Source organism: Opisthocomus hoazin, chromosome 7 (genome assembly GCF_030867145.1).
Source record: "Opisthocomus hoazin isolate bOpiHoa1 chromosome 7, bOpiHoa1.hap1, whole genome shotgun sequence".
In the NCBI taxonomy this organism is placed as follows: Eukaryota; Metazoa; Chordata; class Aves; order Opisthocomiformes; family Opisthocomidae; genus Opisthocomus; species Opisthocomus hoazin.
In genome coordinates, this window is record NC_134420.1 from 66,195,334 (window position 1) to 66,221,503 (window position 26,170).

Genomic DNA, 26,170 nt, shown 5'->3' on the forward strand with positions numbered 1-26,170 from the left:
TTCCACATGACTAAGGACTACTGAATAGGCTACAGAAGTTATTGGCTCTGCTGGTGTCTACTTTTCCTTTATGGTTATTTAAAGGGATTGATTTGAAACCTGCAAACCCTGCACATAATGAGTTTGTATAAATCATTAAAAACCAGAGCTCGAAGGGGCCTCAAGAGTTTGTGTAGTTCAGCCACCTGCCCCAAGGCTGAATAACCTTTACCTAAATGCAAGTCTCTGATACTTTCACTCTTCTTCTCCTTTGGTGTGGTTGTTATATTTGCATGTAATAACTTGTGTACTACACTCTTACAGGCACGGACTCCCGTTTACCGAATGTTTGAAATGAGAGCTTAGTGGTAGCTGGGAATTCCAGTACTGGTGTGATAAAAATAAGCAATGCTGCTCATCTGTGGAGGGGATAAGCGATCAGACATGACTTCTGTTCTGTCATTCTTTGCAGGACTAATACATCCTTATGGAGGCATTTCACAATTAAAAAGCATGCAGACGCAAATTAAGCAATAGCTATATGTAACAATTACAGAGAAGTTAAAGAAAGGAGCCCAGAATTAGACTCAATATTCTAGTTGCAGAGCACCAGGGAATATTTAGGTTAGAACTTCTGAAACTAAGAAACTTATCTACTAAAAGACCATTTTTCTGCCTTTTCCTGCCCTCTTCATTCTTTTTTAAGGGTGTGAAGGTCATGAGAAGGAGAAAAAATAAAAATTGAAATAAATTTTAAGAAGTTACGTAGAATTTATTTTTTAAAGATGCCCCTAAATATTAATGCTACCTTTTTAGCCAGAACTGCTCATCTGATTTTTAACGTGTTCCCTGATATCAAAGGCATTCAGGTCTGTGATTTTAAGGACCCAATTTTGAAAACTTTTGCTCTGAGATCTCCAGAATTGCTCAGCGTTAATCAAATCATTTTATTCATATTTCTACACATCTTGAATGGAGGAAGCTTTCAATACTGATGTCAGAGAATATGACTTCTGAGTTAGCATTAGGGAGGCTGATGTATATAACTGAGCAAAAGGCCTCTGTCAACCTTAGTAAATGTTTTGTACATTTTTTTTATAACAAAGGCTATGCCCACAAAATGCTGTTGCGTCTGCTTCCTCTGGCTTGCTGAAATGGAAGATTTCTTGCAACATGACGTGTTGCAGCGAATGAAGCTACTCTATCTGTAAGGGAGACAATGAGAAAATCCATGTTGTTGGCATACTTGGCCTGCAGCAACTGCCATAGCTATCCAGGGAGAATCTGCCATATTCTTTTAGCTGTAGCAAGCTCAGCACCTTATATTTCCTTAGTCAATGATCCCAGTGTTTAGATTTTGTTCTTTATGCCAGTGAGTGTGTAGGTGCTCTGGTTTTATGCAAACAGAGGGATTTTGTAAAGTCACCCGGCAACTTTTAATACCAGTGGTGCAACTGAAACGCCTTGTCTTTAGATTCTGGTTCGATGTCATCAGCTGACAGTAATGATTGCAGAAATAAACTGAAGATAATAACACAGTAGAAAATTTCAGCTATTTTGTGCAACACTGCAGTAATAGTTGTCTGGTTTACAATTCAGAATTTCTGTGGGAGAAAATTCCATCGTCTGCGGGTGGTACCCTGGGCAGGATGGCGGGCGCAGCTTAGCTCCTGCCCTCTGCGCGCCAGCCGAGCTGGTGCTGGGGCTTGTGGTAAACTGGTGGTGCGGGCCGGGGTGCAGACTGTGAAGCCTCTTCCCATGGAGCTGGGGGAAAGCATTACTCATCATTTGGCCTCTGAGTCAGAACACCTTTGCTGTTAATAGGATTGGGAACCTCCCCTTTTATGAGCCTGTGCCTAAAGGCACAATTTAGTCTCAGAATTCTATTACCCGATTATTATTCCACCAAAGCAGGTGGCGGCATTCCAGCTGACAGCAATGGAAACAGGAGCAAGCCTTCGAGTCTCAACCGCGTACGAGGTGTGATATATTCAGATCCTCCACGCTGTGAGCTGATCTCTTCTGAATCAATTAAAGTTTCACAAGCATGATTTATTATTAACATCTAGAGCTGCTTTCGCAAATCGCTCACCAGCGTAGTAGAGCAGCACTCACGAATCAGGAAAATTACTTCCAGGTAGGACAGGTTATTTAATAGCTAAATCTTCCATCCAGGCAGACTGCCGTGGCGAAGTCCATCCAGTAAGGATGTGAATGTTTGCATCTGATCCATTTCTGATCTACGCCGTTTCGGGGAAGGCAGCAGTGTCACGGTGCCTTGCCGAAGTGGGTCATGCCTTCTTTGTTTATTGTGTTGGAAAAGGAGGGGGGCTGGAGGAGGGGACGGGGGGGAACTGGGCAAAGCAGGGTTAGCTGTGCAAGGCAGCAGGGGGAAATTATTCTATGTGCAAACCTGTGTGGTGGAAGGGGCGGTAGGAAGCGATCACTGCAAACTGTTCATGGACTTGCACAGTGAGCCTGCATGTGCTGCTGTAGCAAGGCTGCAGCACATTTTGGCGGGGAGGCTCTGTGGCACTCGTGTTAGAGTCCAAGCTGGTGTGTGACATTTAGCATGCAGGCTTTGGGTTTTCTTCTCCCCTCTCTGGATCTAGTTACGTTCCTTTTGACATTTACCTGAGTGTGAAAATGTAGCAAGGTCCCGTGTCCTTGCTGACTTGTGCCTGAAAGCTGATTTACTGTGGTTTGTATTTCTGTTGGTCAGTGTGTCTTGATCATAAGTTGAGGAATTGTATTCTTATCAATGTTTTGGGAATTTTGACACAATCTTATAATCTTATTTAGCCTTTGCCATTCCCTGCACCTTCTCTTTAATTTTTCCTCTTCCAGTATAACTGTTCTTCTCAGCTGGAGCTCCCCATTTCAGTATTTCTCATATCACTAGTTCAAAACCTGGTGCCCAAACAGCAGCTTTACAGCCGGAATTTCTGCATTCAGCCACTGTTGAGCACAGAAGGGAGCAAAAATCCTGGCAGCTGGCTCCTGCTTCTTGCCTCTCTGCCCAGCCTTGATAAATGAGAAAGCCAAGGAGCTGCTCTGACTCTTGCCAGCTGGCTGAGCTCCCGAAGAGACAGCCCACCCACTGTGAAGGTCAGCGCGTGACACTGCCCGGCCGCTCTACCCTTGCATCGGCACGGAGCACAGAGCAAGAGCTGGTCCTGCCAGTCCTGCTCCCGCTGGGGTCTCGTTGGGGCCGGAGCCAGCCCCGCGGTGGGTCACAGCTCTCTGTCTCCTTTGTGCTGCCTGGGGTGCAGCAGGGCAGCAAAAACTTCAGCCGGTCCAACTTATGCCTTGAACTGCAGAGTTAATGTCAAAGTTGTGATGGCAGACCGGTGGCAGCCGGTCTGCTGATGGTAGGTAACTCATGTAACTCATACCTGAACTCAAGATTTTTTCCCTATCCCTACACAAAGAGAAAATGCCCAATATAAGCTTTTATTGCACCAAATCTGTTACATAGATAGCTTTTATCTGTGACAGAGTCACTTGAAACATACTTTCCTGTCTGCTTTCAGAAAGGCAGTACTAACCTGTGCTTCTTGTTGGAAATCATGATGTTTTGGAAGGGAGTCAGAGCAAAGAGAGACCAGCTTTCAAACCTCTAAAGCCATAAGACGTCTATGGCTCAAGTAGGCTGAAATCTGACTTGTGAGTGGAGAGTCTCTGTGTTGCACATCCCCCTACACTCTTTTGATCTAGAGAAATGGCCCTGCTCGTTCAAACTGGTGACTGCCCTGACAGCGATAGCCCCAGGGGGAAAGGCAGATATTTTGCGTGATAAAATTAATAGAAGACTGTCTTGCTTGACTGCACTTCATCATCTCCAGTCACAGATGCCTCTGAGGTCTTTCAGGACTGATGGCTTCCCCCAAGCCACAGGGCAGTCAGGAGAAGTTTCTGACTGAGCTGTTGGGTGCTGCTTCCCAGCATCAGCCGGTGGCATCTCTGGATCTGCTGGCCAGGAAGCAAGACAGCAGATTCCAACTATTGCTATGAACCGGTAAGCTGATGCTGGACTGGGGATGTATGAAAGGGAGGGAATGTCAAATCACAGTTTCTGGAGGCCTAGCTGTTACCTCTGCATAGGTTAAATGTGTCACAGAGTACCAGCTATCTCCATGTTCTGTCATGTCTAAGACAGGTTAATTGCAGTCATTGTTTGACTGACTGGGGGCCTTCCCTACTTTCTCTTCACTTTCTCACAACCAGGCTCATGCTGAAATTCTCCTCCAGGGAAGCTCCTAATATTTCAGTTCTTCACTCTGCTTGTGTCTTCGTTGAGACCTTGCTGTGGTGTCACAGAATCACAGAATGGTAGGAGTTGGAAGGGACCTCTGTGGATCATCTAGTCCAAGCCCCCTGCCGAAGCAGGGTCACCTAGACCAGGTTGGGGTGGTTCAAGCTGTTCTCCTGTTCTCTGGGGGATGTGTCTAGTTAGAAGATGGCTGTCCTTCAGCAGAGTAGCTGCGAGCACGTAATTCCCATAGGCTCCTTATCCCTAATTCCCTGAAGCCCATGCTGAGTACATGGGGAAGCCTGTAACCACTGGGTATAACACTGGGCTTATTTAGCCTGAAGAAGAGAAGGCTGAGAGGGGACCTTATAAATGCTTATAAATATCTGAAGGGTGGGTGTCAGGAGGATGGGGCCAGGCTCTTTTCAGTAGTGCCCAGCGACAGGACAAGGGGCAACGGGCACAAACTGAAGCAGAGGAAGTTCCATCTGAACATGAGGAAGAACTTCTTCCCTCTGAGGGTGACGGAGCACTGGCACAGGCTGCCCAGGGAGGTTGTGGAGTCTCCTTCTCTGGAGATATTAAAGACCTGCCTGGACAAGGTCCTGTACAGCCTGCTGTAGGTGACCCTGCTTCGGCAGGGGGGTTGAACTAGATGACCCACAGAGGTCCCTTCCAACCCCTAACAGTCTGTGATTCTGTAACACTGGCATCACTTGCTCGCTCGCAGGCTGCTCCTTGGCCTGTGTTGGCAGGGCCATTCACAGCATTGGCCAAGTGAGTGGCTGTGTCCCAGGCACTGTTATGTAAGGACGAATTTTAACATTAGTTACGTGTCTTGGCTTTAGGTTTAATTCTGTCTCTCTGGACACCAGAAGGAGTCTCAGAAGTTTCAGTGTGGCTTCTGCAAACAAAACAAACAAACTCTGTTTTACAGGCTTTGGGCTCTACTGCTTTCTCCTGGAGCATCCGCTCTTTTGGGACGGTTTCCCTTTGTTTCCCTGTCACTGAGAAGGGAGAGCATTTTTTCTGGAGACGCTGCTGGGCATAGCTAACATGCTGAAGAATTTGAGCTGCGGGAAGGCTGGCACTTCCAGTCAGACAGACTAAAAAAGAAAACTTAACGTTTCCCTTTGCTCTCAGCCACCTTCCTCATTCTGAAGGGCTGGAGGAGGGAGGGATGGACGGACGGATGCAACACGCTGTTGCCAGCATGGTTGTAGAGGTTGTGTGCTGGGTGAGAGATGTCTGTGTGGATCATGTTCTCGCCCTAATGGCTTTCCTCCCCCATCCTCCTGCAACTGAAGTCATTAATGCTTGTTAAGCCAGGATGGAAACAAACCCAAACAACAACAGTCTACAAAATAAATTGGTCACCCCAGACTGGGTGGGATTTTTTTTTTTTTTCCTCCAGTGAAACAATTAGTCTCCTGTCATCCTGTTTTTAGCCAGACTGGAAACAATCAGCCGGACAATAGCGATTCCCCTCCTGGCAGGGCAGTCACCGGATCTGCTCCGTGCTGGGAAAGGTGAGGCGCCTTCCCTTGCCTGTCTTTGGGGGAAGAATCTCCCTAAAGAAATTCCTGTGGGGCTCGCTGAGAGCCCTGTTTTTGAGCAGCCACTCCCACTGAGTCACAGCCTCTGGCTCCTCTGAGAGCCCTTCTGTACCGGTTGCGTTTTCTCTCAGCCCGCTGCAGGGTTTTAACCCTTCTGTGGTTTTGCCCAGGTGCTCTCATGCGTATATGACCCATCCCACTCACTGGCTGATGATGTAGATTGTGGGTGCCAGAAAGTCATGAGGTAGTCTGTGGTTTATACCAACAGCAGGTCGATATAGGGCTTGCACGGAGGGGGGGCAAGATTTTTCCGGTCTTGCTCATCTGAGTGGTACTTGATCCTAGGAGTGGCTCAACCTGTGTAAGGGGACAGTGCTGTGGAGCAGGGGGCTGTGTGGTGCGAGCAAAGGCATTGGAGCTTGGCAGAAAGCAGGGGCTGCGACAGAGAGGACAGGGGCCGGCTGAAGTCCTGTGCTAGCACCTCAGAGGGCCACTATGCAGCTTGGCCAGAGCGACCCGGGAAATCTCTCGATTCCTCTAGTCGCTTGCGAGATGAGTAACGTGACGTGCTGTCCTGCTGTCCTCTGCTGAGGGTGACGGCCGCAGCTGTGCCACGCGCAGGGCCTTCCTCTTGCTGCTGAGGTTGGTTGTAGCGCGTGGGCAAGCGCTGGGTTCCCCTGCCATCGCTGCGCCTCCCTGCAGGGCACCGTGCCCGCCCGGCACGCAGCACCCTCGCTGCCCCGAAGAGCACAAATGGGACAGGGCGTGGAAGGGCAGGTTCGAGTAGGAAAGAAATGTGGCCGTGCTGCTGGAGGAGAGGGCTTAAACCACCAGAAAGAGGGGCGTTGATGTCTTTAGCTGCTAAAATCAGCCCTGCTGGCACCTTAGCAGCTGGCCAGTGCTGAACCTGAACACTTTCCTTTAAAGATGCAGGAGGAAGCTAAGCCCGAATCCATGTTCTGTCTCATTTCAGCACATGAGGTGAAAGCCACAGGGTTGCTAGTCAGGTGCCAGAAAAAGCTCCAGCTACCCAGGGCAGCCGAGGACAAAGGGGAGCTCTGCTTGCTCGGCTGCTGGGCTTAACAGCAAGTCACCGCGTGTCTGAGTAATGCGTCACTCGTGCCGGAGCCCTGACGTCTGTGGTATGGAGGTGCCGTGTGGGCACCAGAGCCGTCGGGCTGTGGAGAGCTTCGCCTTGAGAGAGAAAGCTGGGGTGGAGAAGCACTTGGCGAATAAATCTGCCATACAGGCTCGTCTGGGGATGCACAGCAGAAGGTGTTTCTGCCTGATCCCTGAAGCTTGGGTTAGCTCTGGGGCAGAGCCTGCTACATCCAAACATCATACTGGGTGTCAGCTGCACCCGCTCCATGTCTGGGCAGAGCTGGGCTGGGAGCGTGCTTTGGTTGCTGTGGGGGAATGAAGGCGGTTGATAAGGGTTGTCTTCTTGTTGGACATTTTGTGTTATGAGTCATTGCAGCCATGGTGAAGGTTGCCGGCGATGTCAGGAGTGACAGCAAGCACTTGGTCTGGGGGCAGAGAACCGTGCCCAAGAGTGGAGATCCAGGTAGCAGAGGTGGCTGTGCAGACACAGGCATGTGTGATGGAAATGCAGAGCTTGAAAACCAGTACAAAATTAAGGAATTGGCTGGAGAGGAAGCAAGCCAGGTTTGCGTTCGTATCACTGTGGTACTTCCCACGTCACCACAGGGACAATGTGGGGTGAGAAGTGAAAGTAACCCTGTGTTTAAAAGCTGATTCCCAAAGCACATGGATGTAATCTTGATGTGAAAGTGGCTGCTGTGTCACGGTGTGGTTGCTTTCCTGTTACAGTCTAGCACAAAGTACGCTGCAACACCCACACCACCAGTCCCCATGCAGTGTTCTCTGCTCTCACAACCCTACCGTAAAATCATTTCTTGTGCAAAATCATGAAGAGGTTTGCAAACCATTTGTAAAGTAAAGCACTGTGAAGTCTGCTGAAGAACAGAGATGGGGGACAGGTAAATAACACGTGTATGGTGTCCCCAAAGGGCAGAGAGGATGCTGGTCATCTATTGCTTCTTGTCTGCATAGCCTGTCTAGGACAGTTCCAGGAATTCATTAGCTTTAATGTATCTTTTGTGGGTGATGCATTTCAGCACGTTAAAATTAAAATAATTCACTTTTTGTACCTTTTTCTCAGGGCATTAAAGAGTTGTTCTTCTTCCCCTGGGCTTCTACAGTCTTCCATTAATCCTCAATCAATTATTTATTCACGGGGAGAGTATCTGAAAACAGTGTCTAAGAGTAGCGGCACTTGACTGTGTAGATGAGTTTGAAGTACTCGATGACCTAACCCACTAGAATTGTCAATAACATTAAGAACTGCTTTCCTGCCACAAAATAAAAATATAGACTTGTAGGTGGAGTGTGCTAAACTTTGATGAGGACATGAGCTATAAACCAATGCACTTTAGATGTCACCTGAGCATACCTTTAGCAAGCACAGACAAGGAGTTTTTTGAAAAACATCTTGCCTTGAAGTTGACTAGCTTTTGTATTGCGATAGAAAACGCGTGTTGTTGTGCAATTCTGGCCTGTGCAAACATGGGAGGTTTAGATGCAAAATCTTTAATTCTGAGTTTTGATCTGGTGTGGTGTCATCACACATCTCAGCAATGATTTCTGCTTGGTTTGCCTGTTGTTTCTTGTCTCTTTAGATTAGAAATAAGTTTCAGTGAGGATTTGTGGTGTCTTCTTCCTGCAGCAGGGGATTTATAATCAAGAGATTTATACTCCAGCATATAGTCAAGGCCTGTGTGAGAGGGACCTGACAGCTTCAGATCTTCCCCAGTTAAAATAGTAATATCTGAGAGTGCTATAGTCTGTGGTGTTGGCCTGAAAAAGGGTGAGTTAAGAACAGTTATCGCAGCTACCTTCCAGTAAGCAAGGCATCCTGGTCCTGGAAAGAGGAGTGAACACACAGAGTCACAGCATGAGCTGGCTCTGAATCAGCCAACTGAAAGGCACATGCTACTTGTGGGTGACACCCCCAAATTTCCATCTTAGCTGGAGCTTGCTGCACACTGAAATTAGTCATTATTCCCATTCCTGTCCATAAAATGCCCCTTTGCTTCCCTTACACAAACTTGCCGTCTGGAGTTGATACTCTGCGTATTGGGTGATGAAAGGGAAGGGGCACTGAGTCCTCATGTTGCAAGGATGTGACTGTAGGTGCCAGTGGAGGGGCTGGCTTGTTGACTGGGGGAAGTACTGTAATATTTGGACTGGAAAGCAGTCTTTTAGTGCAGTGCCACAGAAAGCCGAGTCATGCCAGGAGGCGTATTCCCAGAGACCCACGATACCACTGGGTATCGCCCTCCGTGGTCCAAAGCGCTCTGCTTCAGGCTGGGGTGATGCCAGTTGGGTTGCAGTGAATCGCATGCAGGGACTTGACAGATCTGTGGGCTGAAAACTCAAGAGGTGAGCAGTGTAAAGAGATACCTTCCTCATTCAGGTCCCATTTCTATCCTTTTTCTAGACAGGGTCAGTTAAGACAGGGCTAATTTTCATTTTCTGATTTGCTTCATGTATTACAGGAACAAGGGAACTGGCAGCTTTCTGTGCATGGTAGCCACGTTGGCTGAGCATTGACTGACTCCTGCTCTAAGTTACTTCTGTTTTGCTTGTGATTGGGCCACGAGCTAAGGCACATAATATGGGAACTTAGATAGCTTTGCCAGCTGGTGAGTCAAATTTTAGAGGGGCTGAACTGCCTTGGGAAAGCACCTGTCTCCTGCTGCTAGCTGGAGAGGGAGCCCTGACCAAAGAGACTTATGGGTTAGATACCTGACCTGGCAGAAAGCTCAGTGTCGCTGGTTCCTGCACGCAGGCAGCTTGGGAGGAAGCTGGATCTTCCCAGAAGTGGGAGCAGGATTGCAGAGAGCTCGGCGTGCCCAGCCAGGAATTTCACCTGGCTCTGTCCTGCTTATCCAGGATATTTGGGCCTCACACAGCCCTGGGTGAATCACCTGTAATCAGTGAATAGCAATGGTAATCCACATGAAATGAGAAACTAAATCTTGGGATAACGACCCATTTTTTAGGCTCCTACAGATACCTCTTCCATCTGATTTCACTGCTGCTATTGAAGTGATTGTTGTGGTGAGAAGCAGAGAGATCAGAGCAGTCAGGAAAGCACTTTGTTTGCCCACATCTTAACCAGAGTCGTTGAAAAAAAGCAAATCAGTGATACCAACGATGGTCTGAGTTTCTTAAGAAACAGCTCTCAAGGCAGCATCTCCTAGGAAATACATTTAAACTGTGTTCCAAGGGGGGCTAGGCAGTACCCCCAGCTGTGCAGCACTGGGATGCCTGTGTGTTTTGTGCCCACAATGTGTCACTAGCACTGAGACTGCTCTTTTGCTGTGTGCTTAAAAATTCAGTGCAGATGGTGAGATTTTCAAAAGCACCCGTGCTGCCCCAGTGTCGCTCCTTCAAAAGTTAATGGTAAATTTGGCAGTGGAAATCTACAGGCCAAAGCAAAGTGCTTTTAAAAACCCCATCTAAAAATGCAGAATACTTTTGCCTTCAGCTTTGTTTGTTCCATTGTAGAAAGGAGATTGCTGCCTATAGCCTTAGCTTTATAAATCTGGATCTGTAATTCAGAGCCTTAATAATGAAGTAATTTTTTTTTTTTTTCTAAGGGCCTAATCCAAAATCGACTGAACGTGACAGGACTTTTTTCCACCGATTTCCCTAGATTCAGGATCAGGCTCAGAGTAAAGTCAGTTTTACCCAGATCAGATTGGAGAAGTCTGCCTGGCTAGACGTACAGGTTCAATGCAGGGCTGTCATCTTCCCCACAAAGCCCTGCTGGCATTACCAATACTAGCACAGGTTTGTTATTTGCCCAAGCCATTGTCAGGGACAATCTGCACACGTAATCATGGGGGATAGGGCCACCTTTATTGTTATTTCTTTTTCTTTGATATTTCCTGGAGTGAAATGTTCCCTTAGCGTGGGGAGGATGGATTTCAGGGCAGCTGTGAGATAAGCAGTGGGGGCTCAGGAGAGTCGCTTTGGTGTGAGCTACTGTCTTAATTCCCCCAGGGCAGGCTTAGTGGCACATGGTGGTGAAATGGGGACATGTCACTCCTTGCCAGTGGAAGGAGGAGCCTTTTCAACGACACGATCCTGCCCTGGTCCCACCAGGACAGCCTGGAGCTGGGACAGGGCCTTTGGGCAGCTCTGTGGTGGGCTGTGGGCAGTTGGTGATGGTTAATCTTGGGTAACTCTTTCACTCCATCTTGAAGCGTTGAGACCATGTTGTACCTATGGGCACAAGCCGGATTTAATTTTAATTTCTGTATCAGGGTTCGAATCAACGTTGGTCTATTTTTGTCAAGGTGACATAATAAACTTATGGGTTTTAACCTCTCTTGGTACTGTCAGTCATAAGTCCACACCTGGTTCTTGTTCATGCATTTGGGTCTCAAGTCTGTCATATGCCTCTTCTGAAGACTTCAGGCAAGAGGACTCACAGAAAGAAGCATTGTGGTTTGGATTTTTTTTTCTCTTTCCCTCTTTCTCTGGCAAGGGTAAAATAGAAGCTCTGTTGGGAGGAACTCAGCAAGTGATGTTTCAGGGCCAGCAAATTCCCGTGTCGCTGCCCAGTGGGACCAAGGAGTCTATCGCAGGACTAGGCTGGCGGCTCATCCGGAGCGGGAGCGCATGGCATGCATACCAAGAGCTGGACACGAAGCCTTTTTCTGTCCACCTCTCCCCTTACCGCAGTAAACGGGAGGACGTTTGCGCTTGGATTCGGGGAAATACCTCAAGTGTAACTCCTTTTTCCTGACTACAGTCCCACATAAAAGTGCAGCAAATAATATAGATATTCCATATATACCTATATATATAGAAAAGTACGCACACGAATGTGGACATATAAATATATATGGATTGCGCCATCTTTGGGATTACTCCAACGCAGCAATCTCCAGCGCGTCTGTGTTTTAGCAGTAATGGCTCTGGCTTTCAGCTGCCCCATTTCACAAGAATGTCTTTTTGCCCTTGTAAAGCTGCCTTTGGAAACTATCATTAGCTCTCTTACAGCTGCCATGCATATAATAAAGGGGAAGCTTAGAAGTGTGCCTGACCCTGAACAGACTCCGGGCACCCGTGGGGTCCCACTGGATCTGTACCGCTCGGGTTCAGCCCCACTAACGTGGTGGAAGCTTTGTGATTTTCTGTTGTGCTATGCCGAGGGTTTTTTTGGTCTATGCCCGTATACTTTAGCCTACCACTTTAATTTAAATGGAGGGTGAATCATGCTTGTTCATCTCAATAGCAATGAAATCATGTCGGTAATTGTGTTAGCTTCCACAGATGCTTTTCTGAAGTGCCCAGAGGGAGGGGAGGTGGGGCTGCTGATGCTTCAAACCATCAGAGCAGTCTTGGATCCCAGGTAACGCCAGCTCCTTTGCCATAAGAGAAGTCAGCGCCTTGGGCACCGCTTCGTCTCTGGAGTGGCAGCCTGGGGAGCTCCGGGAGGGGACTGGTGCTCTGATGTGGTCTGGGGAACCAGCTTCCAGAGAGACCCACCGGCAGGAAGAGGTCAGGCAGATGGGGAGCTGGCAGCGCCGGGTTCCAGCCCATCTCTGCCAAAAAAACCATGGTGCTGCCTTAACCCAGGCAGATGGCTTGCAGAAACTTGTCCTTATGCTTGAAGGGCTGCTTGACTTAAAGATTAAAATGTAATAACAGAGCGCTTCTGGATACAAGTGCTTGCCAGTCAGGATTTAGTCTGAAGCCCAAGCAGCAGAGCAAGAATGTATCTTAAAGCTTCATCAGGCTCATCCCTGCGAGTGCATAAGACTGATACAGAGTGCCTTCGGACGTACTGAAGAGCACAGATGCAGGTGGGTATGAGGATCTCCCTCTGTCTTGCACAAATTCAAACACCCACCTTGCCCTCCGGATCGGTCCTTGGCCATGTGCTCTGGGGTGAGTTTTCAGAGAAGTTCAGCTGTGCGTTCTTGTCTTGTACTTGACCCTGGACACGAGTCCATATTGCATCACTCTGCACCATCCTGGTGTCTGCAAGAGAGGTGGAGCCTGCTTTGGTGGCGGCGTGGCCGTAATCCATCGTGCCTTTACCCTAATGCGCAGCTGCAGCGCATTTCAAAAGGTTTGTGCTCTGTGTGTCAGTGTGGGTGGTTTAGGTGAAGCAGAGAAAAGCTGTGAGGCTCTGTTATCTTCTGCCATGTTCCCTCTCTGCAGCCCTCTGCAGAGTCTGTAGGATGTGCGGTGGTGGGATGAGGCTGTAAAATCCCCAGAAATGGTGCTGGTGTCCTGGCTGGAGAGCTGTTCAGGGACTGAGATACCTTCCACAAGCCTCCTCTGCCTCCCACAGCTGCACAAAGTCAAGGACAGGCGGCTGTCTTCTGTTACATGGCCTAGCAATGAGTGTTCAATGGAGTTTCACTTGCTCATAGCATTTATCCTGGGTCTGAGTTGGATTTTTGTATCATTATGTCATGTTTCTACTTTTGCTTTGTTTCTGAGAAATGCAGAAGTTCAGTGTGGAGCCGCTGTGGCTGTATTTACAGTCCCTAAGCACTGAAGTGTGGTCAGCTTTTGAAAACAACTTCTGGTTGTTAGGACAGTGGAGAAGGGCACCTCGCTACTTTTCATTCCTACTTTCTGGTAATTATGAATTACAAATAGCTGTGGAGATCTTCCCCTCGTTTCTGTCCTGTTGTGTTGCACTGCAAGTTGCGGTACGCCTGCTGTAGTTGGACTGTCTACATACACGCTGGTGGTCTGAACAGGTTTGCACCTCAGAAGTTGATTGGAAACTAGGAGGAACATTTTCTTTACCCAAGAGAACGTTTTTCAAGAAAACAAGGAGCTGAAGTTATGTTTTGCAGTCCCCGTGCTGTATTTTGATGTTACTTTGTGCAGTGCCTGGAAGGACACAGCGCATGGACTGAATCCCGCAGGATTTAGGGATTGTGTTGTGAAGCTGTGGACACGTAAATCAACGCTTCCATCTCAGCATGTCAGCCCCAAGCAGCGGTGTAAGTAAGTGGTGCACACTGGTTGTGTGCTGTGTAACAATGCTGAGTCTTACCTCTGGTACTTTGCTTGGTTCTGCGCCCGGGAGGGTGCCCTCTGTAAGCTCCAGCTATCCTGATTTTCCCCTTTAAAGTGTGACAGGAGTCGAATTAGAGGAAGCCTCCGAGGCTGGAAGGGAACAGCAGCTCGTCCTCTTATTTGGCAGCAAAACTCAGGATTTCAAACTGGTTTTCTCCAGCTCAGTGCAGCTCGATCTTTTTCTGATCTCTGCTTTGTGGCTCCCTTTTTCAGAGGCCAGCAACCCAGGTTTTCATTTGTGATTTCAATATTTCCCCGTACTCTGAAGATGTGGTAGCAACTAAGCAAACATCAGCAGCTCAGCCTGGGTTTTTATGTCTTAGCTCTGGTAGAGTATCATAGAACGGTTTGGGTTGGGACCTTGAAGATCATCTCATTCCACCCCCCTGCCATGGGCAGGGACACCTTCCACTAGACCAGGTTCATAGAATTGTAGAATCATAGAGTGCTTTGGGTTGGAAGGGACCTTTCAAGACCATCTAGCCCACCCCTCCTGCAGTGAGCAGGGATGTCTTCAACCAGACAAGGTTGCTCAGAGCCCCGTCCAACCTGGCCTTGAATGTTTCCAGGGATGGGGCCTCCACTACCTCTCTGGGCAACCTGTGCCAGTGTTTCACCACCCTCATGGTAAAAAATTTCTTCCTTACATCTAGTCTGAATCTACCCTCACTTAGTTTAAAGCCATTACTCCTTGTCCTATTGCAACAAGCACTGCTGAAAATATTTTCCCCATCTTCCTTACAGGCCCCTTCAGGTACTGGCAGGCTGCTCTAAGGTCTCCCCGCAGCCTTCTCTTCTCCAGGCTGAACAGCCCCAACTCTCCCAGCCTTTCCTCACAGCAGAGGTGCTCCAGCCCTCGTACCATTGCTGTGGCCTCCTCTGGCCCCACTCCAACAGCTCCATGTCCTTCTTGTGCTGAGGGCTCCAGAGCTGGACGCATGACTCCCGGGTGGGTCTCACCAGAGTGGAGCAGAGGGGCAGAATCCCCTCCCTCGACGTGTTGGCCACGCTTCTCTTGATGCAGCCCAGGGCATGGTTGGCCTTCTGGGCTGCGAGCGCACATTGGTGGCTCATGTCCAGCTTTTTATCCACCAGCACCCCCAAGTCCTTCTCGGCAGGGCTGCTCTCAAGCCCTTCACCCCCCAGCCTGTATTGATAGCGGGGGTTGCCCCAACCCACATGCAGAACCCTGCAGGTGGCCTTGTTGAACCTCATGAGGTTCACACAGGCCCACTGCTCGAGCCTGTCCAGGTCCCTCTGGATGATATATTGCAGGTGTCTTCTTTAGCCTGTATTTACTGCTGCCTGCTGACGCTCAGCTTTGCCACTGCTTAGGAAGTTTGCTTAAGTCTTCCTTGATGCTGTGAGAATATGAGTTTCTGGTTATAAAAAGTTATTAGACCATAAAAATAAATAATGTTTGGCTGTTACTAGAAACATGTGAGAAATGTGAACAGTTTTCTGTGATGGAATTTTTAAACAAGCTCTCTACAACCCAAGGCACAGAGGATTGGAAATAGCCTTAATTCCCAACATGGTATGAAATCTTGGGAACGAAGTGTGGAGGTCCCTAGTCCTAAGCCAGGGGGAACAGAATTGTGAAAATAATTATTTGCTTTGAGTTTAGTGAGTCTCCAAGATTTGGTGTGGAAAGACAGACATAAAATTGTTTCAGATTTTGTGGGCCCAAAATAATTGTTAGGGCTTTTGTAAAGCAACAATATTTTTTTTGCAGCTCATGAGTGTTGGTTTCAAGTAAAATAAATGTTTTGGTTTGGGTGTTATTAATGAATGGAAAGGAAAATGGGAAATGATAGCTTCACATGAGTATTTAGGGCTTTACATAAAACTGAGACCTCCATCTGTTCTCCTCCTTATTTAATCAAAATACTGGTTTAAATCTGTTGTCCACTGCATTTGGAGCAAGGCCTCCAAGCTTGAAAAATCCTACCTCTCCGATAAATATCTTACCAACTGCGGTATGCCACAGGTTGTGTGTCTTTCATTCTCCTCTGTTGAAGTCGCTTCATTTTGCAAAAAATAATTATAGTTTCACTGGAGCAGGATTTGGAAACATGTAGTGCTTTCGCTACCAGAGCAGGCCATAGAAACACATTTTTCTCTGTCGTGCTGGAGATTTCAGTGTTTCTGTGTAGTAAAATGATTTCAGCAGAAGTGGAGAAAAATCAAAATTACTCACTACTAGCAAGGGGGGTTTGAATGATGTTTGCTCAACCCAAAGGTGTTTCTGAAGGAGTGTCTAAATGGCCTTGCGTGCTGAAGACTTGAAAAAGCAAAATTTTCCCATCCAGAAATGCAAAAAGTATTCGTGTAGCTAATTCCAGGTTTGGGGATTTTATTTTTAATTGTCTGTATTTCTTTTTTTAACCTTGGCTGGAGTATTACACTAGTCGCATCTATGTATGTGGCTAGCTCCCACTGCTCTGTACCTCCATCTTTCATGACTGAATGATTTGCATGGAGGTGGGAACAGCAGGCTGTTGTGAGCTTTAAACTGGATCTTTGGAGTTACCAAACCTGGGAGAACCTCAAGCCGAGGCGTAGGAACTGGAAGCTAGTTTATGCCACCACTACTCCTGCAGAGAAGATCCTTACTACGTGCACAGCCCTTACAACATAGGGTGGTGAAACCAAAAGAGAAAAAATAAACCCCGAAGTTCATCCTTTCAAATATAGTTTCTGCGTCACGAGTGAGACAATCTGAGCAGAGCAAGTGGCAGGTTACGTGTATAACACCTATTCACTGGCAAAACTCCCTGGTGCAGGGAAATAGCATTTGACAGATGCTTCAGGAAAGGACTGGATCATCTGCAATTGTAATTTTGTTTTTTTTACAAATGTTAAACTCAAGCGGCATATATATATAAAGAACACTTCTTCCAGCGAGTGACACTGAACCAGCTCATTTTGTCATTTTTTCTGGGTCTAGACTAAACTGAGGCGGTGTAGCCAATGTGCCGTGGCTGCCTGCGAGGACAAAGGCTGCCTTTCTGAGTCGGGATGAAGCCTGTTTTCCAGTGGAGGTTTGCCAGTGAAAGGCAGAACCTCAGCAGAACCTTAGAAATGCAGCCCTCAGAAAACCTTTCCGCTGTTATTGCTTCATCGAACTGCTAAAAATATTGAATGGAAAATGCAAGTATTAAGGAAATGAGGTAAATTTGGGCTTTCGGAGCTGGATGACTTCCAGTTTCATCAGCTTCCCGGAATCCTTACTGCAAAAATGAAGAGCTCCTTGTAAATCTCAGAAACCTGTCAGTGTTTTTCCTCTCTTGTGGCTCTGCTGATTTGTGGGATGCGACGCGTGGGGAGACCTGTCAGCGTCTAGCAGCAAGTACAGAGCTTACAACTGCTGGGACCGCTCGAGACAAATGCTCAAACATGAGACCAAACCACAGCTTTCCCAGAAAATTATCTTACGGGACAGCTGGAGAGAGTGGGCTCCAGAGGAGCCATGTGGCTGAGCCTGCCACTGTCCTGGCCCCTGAGACCTGATCCGAGGGGGATGCGTGGGGCCATCTTCTGTGGCCTTGCCAAGCGAAGATCATTCTTGTTTGGTCACGGGAGGTCCTCTTCTAAAACGATCCGCACGTAGCCAGAGAGCCTGAGCAAGCGCGAGCAGATTAATGACATGTTACCAGTTATGTGAAAATAGAAAATGCAAGTTTTGGATTTCGCGTTGCTGGAAAGAAGTCAGGAGAAGCCATTGTCCCAACTGCAGGAGTAGACAACAGGCGCTCTTAATGGATTTAACGTGCAGTATAGAGAAGCCAAAGGGCCGGAGATTTGCCTTGTGTGGTGAAAACTGTACTCACTCAACAGGAGGCACCGAGCAGAAAGAGGGGGCCCAAGAGATGGGGGGGAATGGAAACGGGTCCCTGCTTGGGGGGGCAAGCGAATCCCCTCCCGGCCTCCCTCACCTGCCCAGTTGCCCTTAAGCAACAGATACGGGGCTCTGGAATGTGAGGGACTGGCCACAGAGGATATGGGTGAAGGTGAGGCTCCATCCAGGGGGTTGCCTAGGACGAGTCGGTCAGCCCCACGTATTACGACTGCCTCGACTAAGAAAAAATGGAGGGTCATTGTCATAGGTGATTCCCTTCTGAGGGGAACAGAGGGCCCGATCTGCCGACCGGACCCATCCCACAGGGAAGTCTGCTGCCTCCCTGGGGCCCGGGTTAGGGATGTTGCTAAGAAACTCCCTGGTCTGGTGCGGCCTTCTGGTTATTACCCCCTCTTGGTAATGCAGGTTGGCAGGGATGAGATTGGAGAGAGAAGTCCCAAGGCCATCAAAAGGGACTTCAGGGCACTGGGGCGACTGGTTGAGGAATCAGGGGCGCAGGTGGTGTTTTCCTCCATCCCATCAGTGGCAGGGAACAGCACTGAAAGGGGCAGGAAAACTCAATGGGTTAACAGATGGCTCAGAGACTGGTGCCATCGGTCGAATTTTGGTTTCTTTGATCATGGGGAGGCGTACACAGCACCGGGCCTGCTGGCGACAGATGGAACTCAGCTATCTCAAAAGGGGAAAAAGGATTCTTGGCCACAAGCTGGTGGGGCTCATTGAGAGGGCTTTAAACTAGGTTCGAAGGGGGAAGGAGTCATAGCCCACCTCACTAGGGATGAGCCCAGACTTGGTGTGCCACGGTCAGGGGTGAGATTGACAGCCCAGCTCAACTGTGTCTATACCAACGCACGTAGCATGGGCAATAAACAGGAGGAGCTGGAAGCCACTATACAGCAGGACGGCTACGACTTGGTCACCGTCACAGAAACGTGGTGGGACAACTCGCATGGGTGGCATGCTGTCATGGATGGCTACAGACTCTTTAGGAAAGACAGGCCAACAAGGAGAGGTGGGGGAGTTGCTCTGTATGTGAAGGAGCAACTGGAATGCATTGAGCTTGGCCTGGGGGCAGATGAGGAACAAGTTGAAAGCTTGTGGGTTAGAATTAAGGGAGAGGCTCATAAGGGTGACATTACGGTGGGTGTGTACTACAGGCCACCTGACCAGGAGGAGGAAGTTGATGAGGCCTTCTACAGGCAGCTGCAAGCAGCCTCACAGTCACAGGCCCTGTTTCTCATGGGGGACTTCAACCATCCTGACATCAGCTGGGAAGACCACACAGCTAGGCAGGCGCAATCCAGGAGGTTCCTACAGAGCATCGATGATAACTTTCTGATGCAAGTGGTGGAGGAACCAACAAGGAAAGGCGCTCTGCTGGACCTTGTATTAACAAACAAGGTGGAACTGGTGGAGGATGTGAAGGTCGGAGGTAGACTCGGCTGCAGTGACCATGAAATTGTTGAGTTCCAGATCCTGCGTGGAGGAAGCAGGGCGATAAGTACGATCAAAACCTTGGACCTCAGGAGGGCTAACTTTGGCCTCTTCAAGGAGCTACTTGGAGGAATCCCATGGGTCAGGGCTCTCGAAGGCAGGGGGGTCCAAGAGTGCTGGTCACTGTTTAAACGCCACTTCCTCCATGCTCAGGAGCGCTGCATCCCCCTGAGAAAGAAATTGAGCAAAGGAGGCAGGAGACCTGCATGGTTAAACAAGGAGCTTCTAGCAGAGATCAGGCAGAAGAGAAAGGTCCATGGAATGTGGAAAGAGGGGCAGGCCACTTGGGAGGAATACAGGAATGTGGTCAGAGCATGCAGGGATGTGATGAGGAAGGCCAAGGCCCACCTGGAATTGAAGCTGGCAAGAGATGTCAAAAACAACAAGAAGGGCTTCTTCAACTACATCAACAGCAAAAGGAAGGCTAGGGACAATGTGGGGCCGCTGCTGAAAGAGGCGGGTGTCCTGGTGACGGAGGATGCGGAGAAGGCAGAGCTACTGAATGCCTTCTTTGCTTCAGTCTTCAGTGCTAAGACTGGCCCTCAGGAATCCCAGGCCCCGGAGGTAAGAGAAGAAGCCTACAGAGAGGACGACTTTCCCTTGGTCGAGGAGGACTGTGTGAGGGATCGCTTAAGTGATCTGGATGTCCACAAATCCATGGGCCCCGATGGAATGCACCCACGAATGCTGAGGAAGCTGGCGGATATCATTGCTGAGCCACTCTCCATCATCTTTGAGAGGTCCTGGAGGACAGGAGAGGTGCCCGAGGACTGGAGAAAGGCCAATGTCACTCCAATCTTCAAAAAGGGCAAGAAGGAGGACCCAGGGAACTACAGGCCGGTCAGCCTCACCTCCATCCTGGGAAAGGTGATGGAGCAGCTTATCCTGGAGGTCATAATCAAGCAAGTGGAGGAAAAGAAGGTTATCAGGAGTAGTCAGCATGGATTCACCAAGGGGAAATCATGCCTGACCAATCTGATAGCTTTCTACGATGACATGACTGGCTGGGTAGACGAAGGGAGAGCCGTGGATGTTGTCTACCTAGGTTTCAGCAAGGCTTTTGACACAGTTTCCCATGACATCCTCCTAGGGAAGCTCAGGAAGTGTGGGCTGGATGAATGGTGGGTGAGGTGGATAGAGAACTGGCTGAATGGCAGAACTCAGAGGGTTGTCATCAGCGGCGCTGAGTCTATTTGGAGGCCAGTAACTAGTGGTGTCCCCCAGGGGTCAGTACTGGGCCCAGTCTTGTTTAACTTCTTCATCAGTGACCTGGATGAAGAGTTAGAATGTACCCTCAGCAAGTTTACTGACGACACCAAACTGGGACGAGTGGTAGATACACCGGAAGGCTGTGCTGCCATTCAGCGTGACCTGGGCAGGCTGGAAAGTTGGGCAGAGAGGAACCTGATGAGGTTCAACAAGGGCAAGTGCAGGGTCCTGCACCTGGGGAGGAGCAACCCCATGCATCAGTACAGGCTTGGGGCGGACCTGCTGGAGAGCAGCTCTGTGGAGAGGGACCTGGGTGTTCTGGTGGACGACAGGTTGACCATGAGCCAGCAGTGTGCCTTGGCTGCCAAGAAAGCTAATGGGATCCTGGGATGCAGGAGTGTGGCCAGCAGGTCGAGGGAGGTTCTCCTCCCCCTCTACACTGCCCTAGTGAGGCCCCATCTGGAGTACTGTGTCCAGTTCTGGGCTCCCCACTTCAAGAAAGGTGAGGAGCTACTGGAGAAAGTCCAGCGGAGGGCTACAAAGATGATGAGAGGGCTGGAGCGTCTCTCCTACGAGGAGAGGCTGAGGGGCTTGTTCAGCCTGGAGAAGGCTGTGAGGGGACCTTATAAATGCTTATAAATATCTGAAGGGTGGGTGTCAGGAGGACGGGGCCAAACTCTTTTCAGTGGTGCCCAGCGACAGGACAAGGGGCAATGGGCACAAACTGAAGCAGAGGAAGTTCCGTCTGAACATGAGGAAGAACTTCCTCACTCTGAGGGTGACGGAGCACTGGAACAGGCTGCCCAGGGAGGTTGTGGAGTCTCCTTCTCTGGAGATATTCAAGACCCGCCTGGACAAGGTCCTGTGCAGCCTGCTGTAGGTGACCCTGCTTCGGCAGGGGGGTTGGACTAGATGACCCACAGAGGTCCCTTCCAACCGCTACCATTCTGTGATTCTGTGATTCTGTGGTTTAAATTTAATGGCAGTTATGAATTCAGAGGCTCTCTGGGAGGACGCAGCAAGCGCAGAGTGCTCTTGCACCTGCAGAAACTCCTGCCATCTTGATGATGAGCATTGTGTGATATTCAGCTAGCAGGGATTTTGGGCTTTCTGCAGCATGTCCTGTGGGGCAGAGGCTGCGAGGTGCCTGGTGGTCTGCTCCGCAGAGCTGGCGCTGCCTAGGAGCTGCCTCTTGCCTCTACTCCTCAGGGTCTCCGTGAGTGAATGTGACCTGCACACTCAGTCGATGTACGAGACTGTATTTCTGCTGGCTGGGATGTAAGGAAGGTGTATGTTGAGGTATTCCCAAAGCGTGCCAGGACGTGGCGGAAGTTCTGGGGAGTGAGGGGAGATTTGGGAGGGGGACCTCCAAGCAGGTTCACCAAAATTCCCTTTCCAGTCGCACCTTTGGGGCATCCCCCAACAGTCAGGTCGGCACAGGACTGAAAAGTTGTTTGCTGCATTAAAACCGAGCCGAGAATAAACTGCGTGTTTCAACCACATCATTGCAGATTCCTGGGAACAAGGCCTGCCTTCATGCTCGGAGGGCTTCCCTGCTCTGCCAGGAACCACAGGGAAGAGCAACGGAGCTTTGGCTGTAAGCTGCTGCTGAAGGTGTACTGTCATGGGCGAGCACGTACAATACCTCTCACTGTGCTCGCCTAGAGCCCTTCCAAGATGAGCCTTTGCCCGCGTGCCTTAGCAGCCGTTTTTGATTCTCGGAAGGGGAATAAAAAGTGTCTCCTGCTGAGCATCCCACCCAGAGCAAGCACTGCAGCAGAAGACAGGCGTGGGCACTGTCCTTGGCATCCAAATTTGACTGACCACCAAGTAGCTGGTGGGCCTGCTGGGAAGGACAGCATCGTTGCAGAGGGGTTTTTGCTGACTTGTGTTTCCATGCCATGTTAAAGTTGGAGAGAGAGGATGTACGATCTTGTGATTAAGATTCAGAGCTGGAATTCAGGAAGCTGGTGTTCAGTCTTGGCTCTGGGAGACATGGACAAATTTTTTAACCTCTATCCCTTGCTTTCGCATCCGTTCAGAAGAGGCTAATAATACTTTTGCTTGTCACTTTAGGACAGGATGTGGCTCTGATTGTGTAGCACAATGTGTCATTGGTCTTTCCACTGCAACGATGAAGTTAAGGGAGAGCTGTCTCAAGCTGCAGAGAGGCTCCTGGTGGTGGTATGGGCTGTAGAAATGCCAATGCACAACGGGGCAGCTGACCACCTCATTTTCACTTTAAGATCGTAGACAGATGATGAACAGGATAAAGCTGAATTCAGATTTCAGCTCTCCCATAGGTTTTCATATTGATATGAATATGCCACCACCTATGTTACCACCCTCCCCATTGCTTCTCCTTCCAGAGAAATAGATGTTGAACCAGAGGGCAAAATGGATCAAGTTCCAGCATGGATTTCATAAAGGGGCCCTGAGACCCTCAGATGTGTTTAGTTATTTGATCCTTATCTGGGCATCTGAATGACTTTGAAAGTGGCTTTGTCTAAGCCTATAAGGTGTCCTTCATTTCAGTAAAATGGCGATAGCAGCACTTCCCTGCCTCAGAGCTGCTGTGAGGGCTCTCTGCGACTCTTGGGCCAATACCCGAGAAGGTTCAAAAACTGAACTGTGACCTATTTGTGCTGCACAGATCTCCCATCATAGCTCCTTTCCTCCATCTGTGACGGTGCCTGGAGCTTGCCTGGCAGCTGAAAAGCAGTGGTGCTGTGAGCTGGTCTATGTTTTTTAGGAAGGCATTGCCTAAGTCTGCAGATGACCCCGTGCTTTCTGGTCATGTTCCTGACGGCACTGCTGACTGCAGGCTACACCCTCAGGCAATCTCAAGGTCAGGCAAGCTGATAAGCTTTGTTAGGGCTCTGTCATTCTGGCAGCTTTGCTTCTGATGAGGAGCTCCCGGGCTGTTAGAGGTGACATAATGGAAAATGTGCCTTTCTGCAGCTTGTACAGTACAGTGTTTGGCTGCAGGTCTCTTGTGACTGTGGCAAGGGGGTCCCCACCCCAATGAGCACTACAGGGGACATTCACTGCTTACATTAGTGCAGCCCTGCTGGAATCGACACACCTGGAGGACTTTAAGATTTTGCCTTGTGGTGGAGGCATCCTGTGCTGGCTGAAGATTCACCCTGCCCACGTGGCACGATGTGGGCAGGGAGTTTCTTTTCTTCTCAGCTTGGATAAACCCCACCTGGAATGTTATCAGTCAGGCTTGCCCCGATACGGGGAAGTCTGGGACTTCACCTCCCCCAGCTCAGGAGAAGAGGGAATCTGAAGAGGCTTCGCACACCTCCCTGGCTTCAGCTGCATGCTCCCAGCACAGCGCTTTGCTGAATCAGAGCACATCCCGTGCGGTGCGTTTTGCTGCATCATAACATCGTTACACAATTTGACAGCTCAGGCAACCTCTCCTCCAGTGAGTCCCAGAGCTAAATGAGCAGGAGCTCTGCCAGCCGGGCTTGTGGTGTGTTTGGAAAGCCATGTGGGAGAACTCATATAGCACCTGCCCATATTAAATGCAGTTCAGCAGAAAGGTGTTTGTTCCTCCCTCCCTTTTGTAACAGATGAAGCAAAAGAAAACCCCTCCTGCATGACTTCTGTTTATTTTTTTATGATGATGAGGCTTGTCCAGTTTACAGGTTAAGCTTCTGAGGCCTGGGACGCTGCCTCCATTTGTGCTGGGGCTGCTCCAAGCACGTAGCGACTCGGTGGACGATTCTCGTTGCAGGGACTTGAAGCTGGACAACGTGCTACTGGACTACGAGGGTCACTGCAAGCTGGCAGACTTTGGAATGTGCAAAGAGGGCATTCACAGTGGCATTACCACAGCCACCTTCTGTGGTACACCAGACTACATCGCTCCAGAGGTATTGGAAACCTTTCTTTGGCCAGGAAACCTTGGTTACAATATCAAAAGCATAGGTTAGCTTTGGAGCAGCAAGCGTACTCTCTGGTGTCTTTAGTTACACCTTATCTGACTGCCGGGTGCGAGGTTTCCTCCTAGGTGCATGCTTGTATTACTCGCTTATGCAGGCAAAGCATGGGTAAATCTTCAGTCTGCTGTAGACACCAAGATAAGCCCGTCTTTTTCTTTAGGAAGCGTAAGGTGAAAAATGGAGGCACAGCTGCAAAAACCTTGAGAGGCAGATACAGATACTGGCCCAGTTTGATTTGAAAGGAGATTGAATTCTCCCTCGTTTCGCAGTTCCTTTTTCTACCTCCTCCCCTTCCGTGTCATTCCCCAGTCTCACTACAAAATTAATAAACACCTCTTTAAGGAACAGCTGCCCTCCATATGCTGCCAGATGTTCTGACAGGGTTTCAGGTCCTTCTTCAACACAATTGAATTTTTGTCTGTGGTTGGTGTTTGTGCCTTTCTCGCACCCTTGTGCTCCTTCCCCTCTCCAGCTGTAAGCCTTGCCGTTGGAGCTGGGTAAGCATTTCCTTCCCAGAGACAAGGGAAAAGTGGTGTCAACCCGCACACATGGCTGCTCTGCCACTTCTGAGGCTCAGCCAGTTTTCCTGAAATGCCCCTTCTCCTCCTGCTAAGCTCTAGAATTATTTCTAAGGGCTTGTTTCCCAGGTGACTCTGCGAGAAGCCAAGCTAGTTCAGCCCTTGTTTAATGCATCTGATGCACCTTTGTGCTGATCGGGAGGTTCCCAGCTTGCGATCACCTATATGTGCCTGGACATACAGCCAGCCTAGCAGAGCGCACTGTTAGGACGTAGCAAGAACTTCTCCATTCATGTTTCTAAATCCTTTTTCTTCCCCTGCTCAGTTTAAGAAGCTCCAAGGTTGACATTTCTTTCCCATCCCTTCTTCAGATCCTGCAAGAGATGCTGTATGGCCCTGACGTAGACTGGTGGGCCATGGGCGTGCTGCTGTACGAGATGCTGTGCGGCCACGCACCCTTTGAGGCAGAGAACGAGGACGACCTCTTCGAGGCCATTCTGAATGACGAAGTCGTCTACCCAACGTGGCTCCAGCAGGACGCAGTGGCAATCCTCAAAGCTGTGAGTTCCCTTGACTATTTGCATGCTCTCTGTCCTGGCTTTCTTCAGCCTAAATCCAGCAAAAGAAAACAGGGCTGGGCTGTGGGCATTCAGAAATCGCGGTTGCCTTGACCCTGACCCTTTCCTTATCTTGGATTGAAGAGTAAACAAAAAAAAATCCTGCCACACTTGAGTGTGTTTGAATAGTTACGTCCTTTATACGGTTCAGCAACCAACTTGTCAAGCAACGTGTGTGCATGTCTGCGTGTCTGGGCATTCCCCTGCTGACTTAATGGTTTATAACATACGGTCATCTTCCAGAGCAGAAACAGCAGGTATACCCAGTATTTGATGAGTAGCAGCCGTATGATTTCCATGCGACTGGAGCGGCGAAGAAGTGGCAGCCTCATGATAACCCTTTGTTCTGACTGTTGGTCATACCAGCCATTGCCCAGGGATCGCTGTCTCTCTGCATACAAGGACAGAGTTTTGATTTTTGTGTGTTTGGGAGGAAAAAAATGGGGCTGTACAGCAAACAGTTTGAGGAGAGCTGTTGCTGGCTGCGCTTAGTCCTTTTTCTACCACGTATTCCTGTATTTTCCCAGGAGCTCTCTTATCCACGTGCCTCACATCTTTGCCTGTGACACGGGAATGAAGCTTTTTAAGATT

At 49.2% G+C, this 26,170-nt stretch overlaps 1 protein-coding gene across 1 annotated transcript in view; it reads left to right on the forward strand.

The window, feature by feature from the left end:
- PRKCH (protein kinase C eta) overlaps positions 1–26,170 on the forward strand; it is a 124,005-nt gene that overhangs the window by 77,812 nt on the left and 20,023 nt on the right. The window contains exons 11-12 of the mRNA XM_075426810.1: positions 24,237–24,375; positions 25,334–25,522. Coding sequence (XP_075282925.1) covers positions 24,237–24,375; positions 25,334–25,522 — 328 coding nt within the window. The remainder of the gene's footprint in view (positions 1–24,236; positions 24,376–25,333; positions 25,523–26,170) is intronic.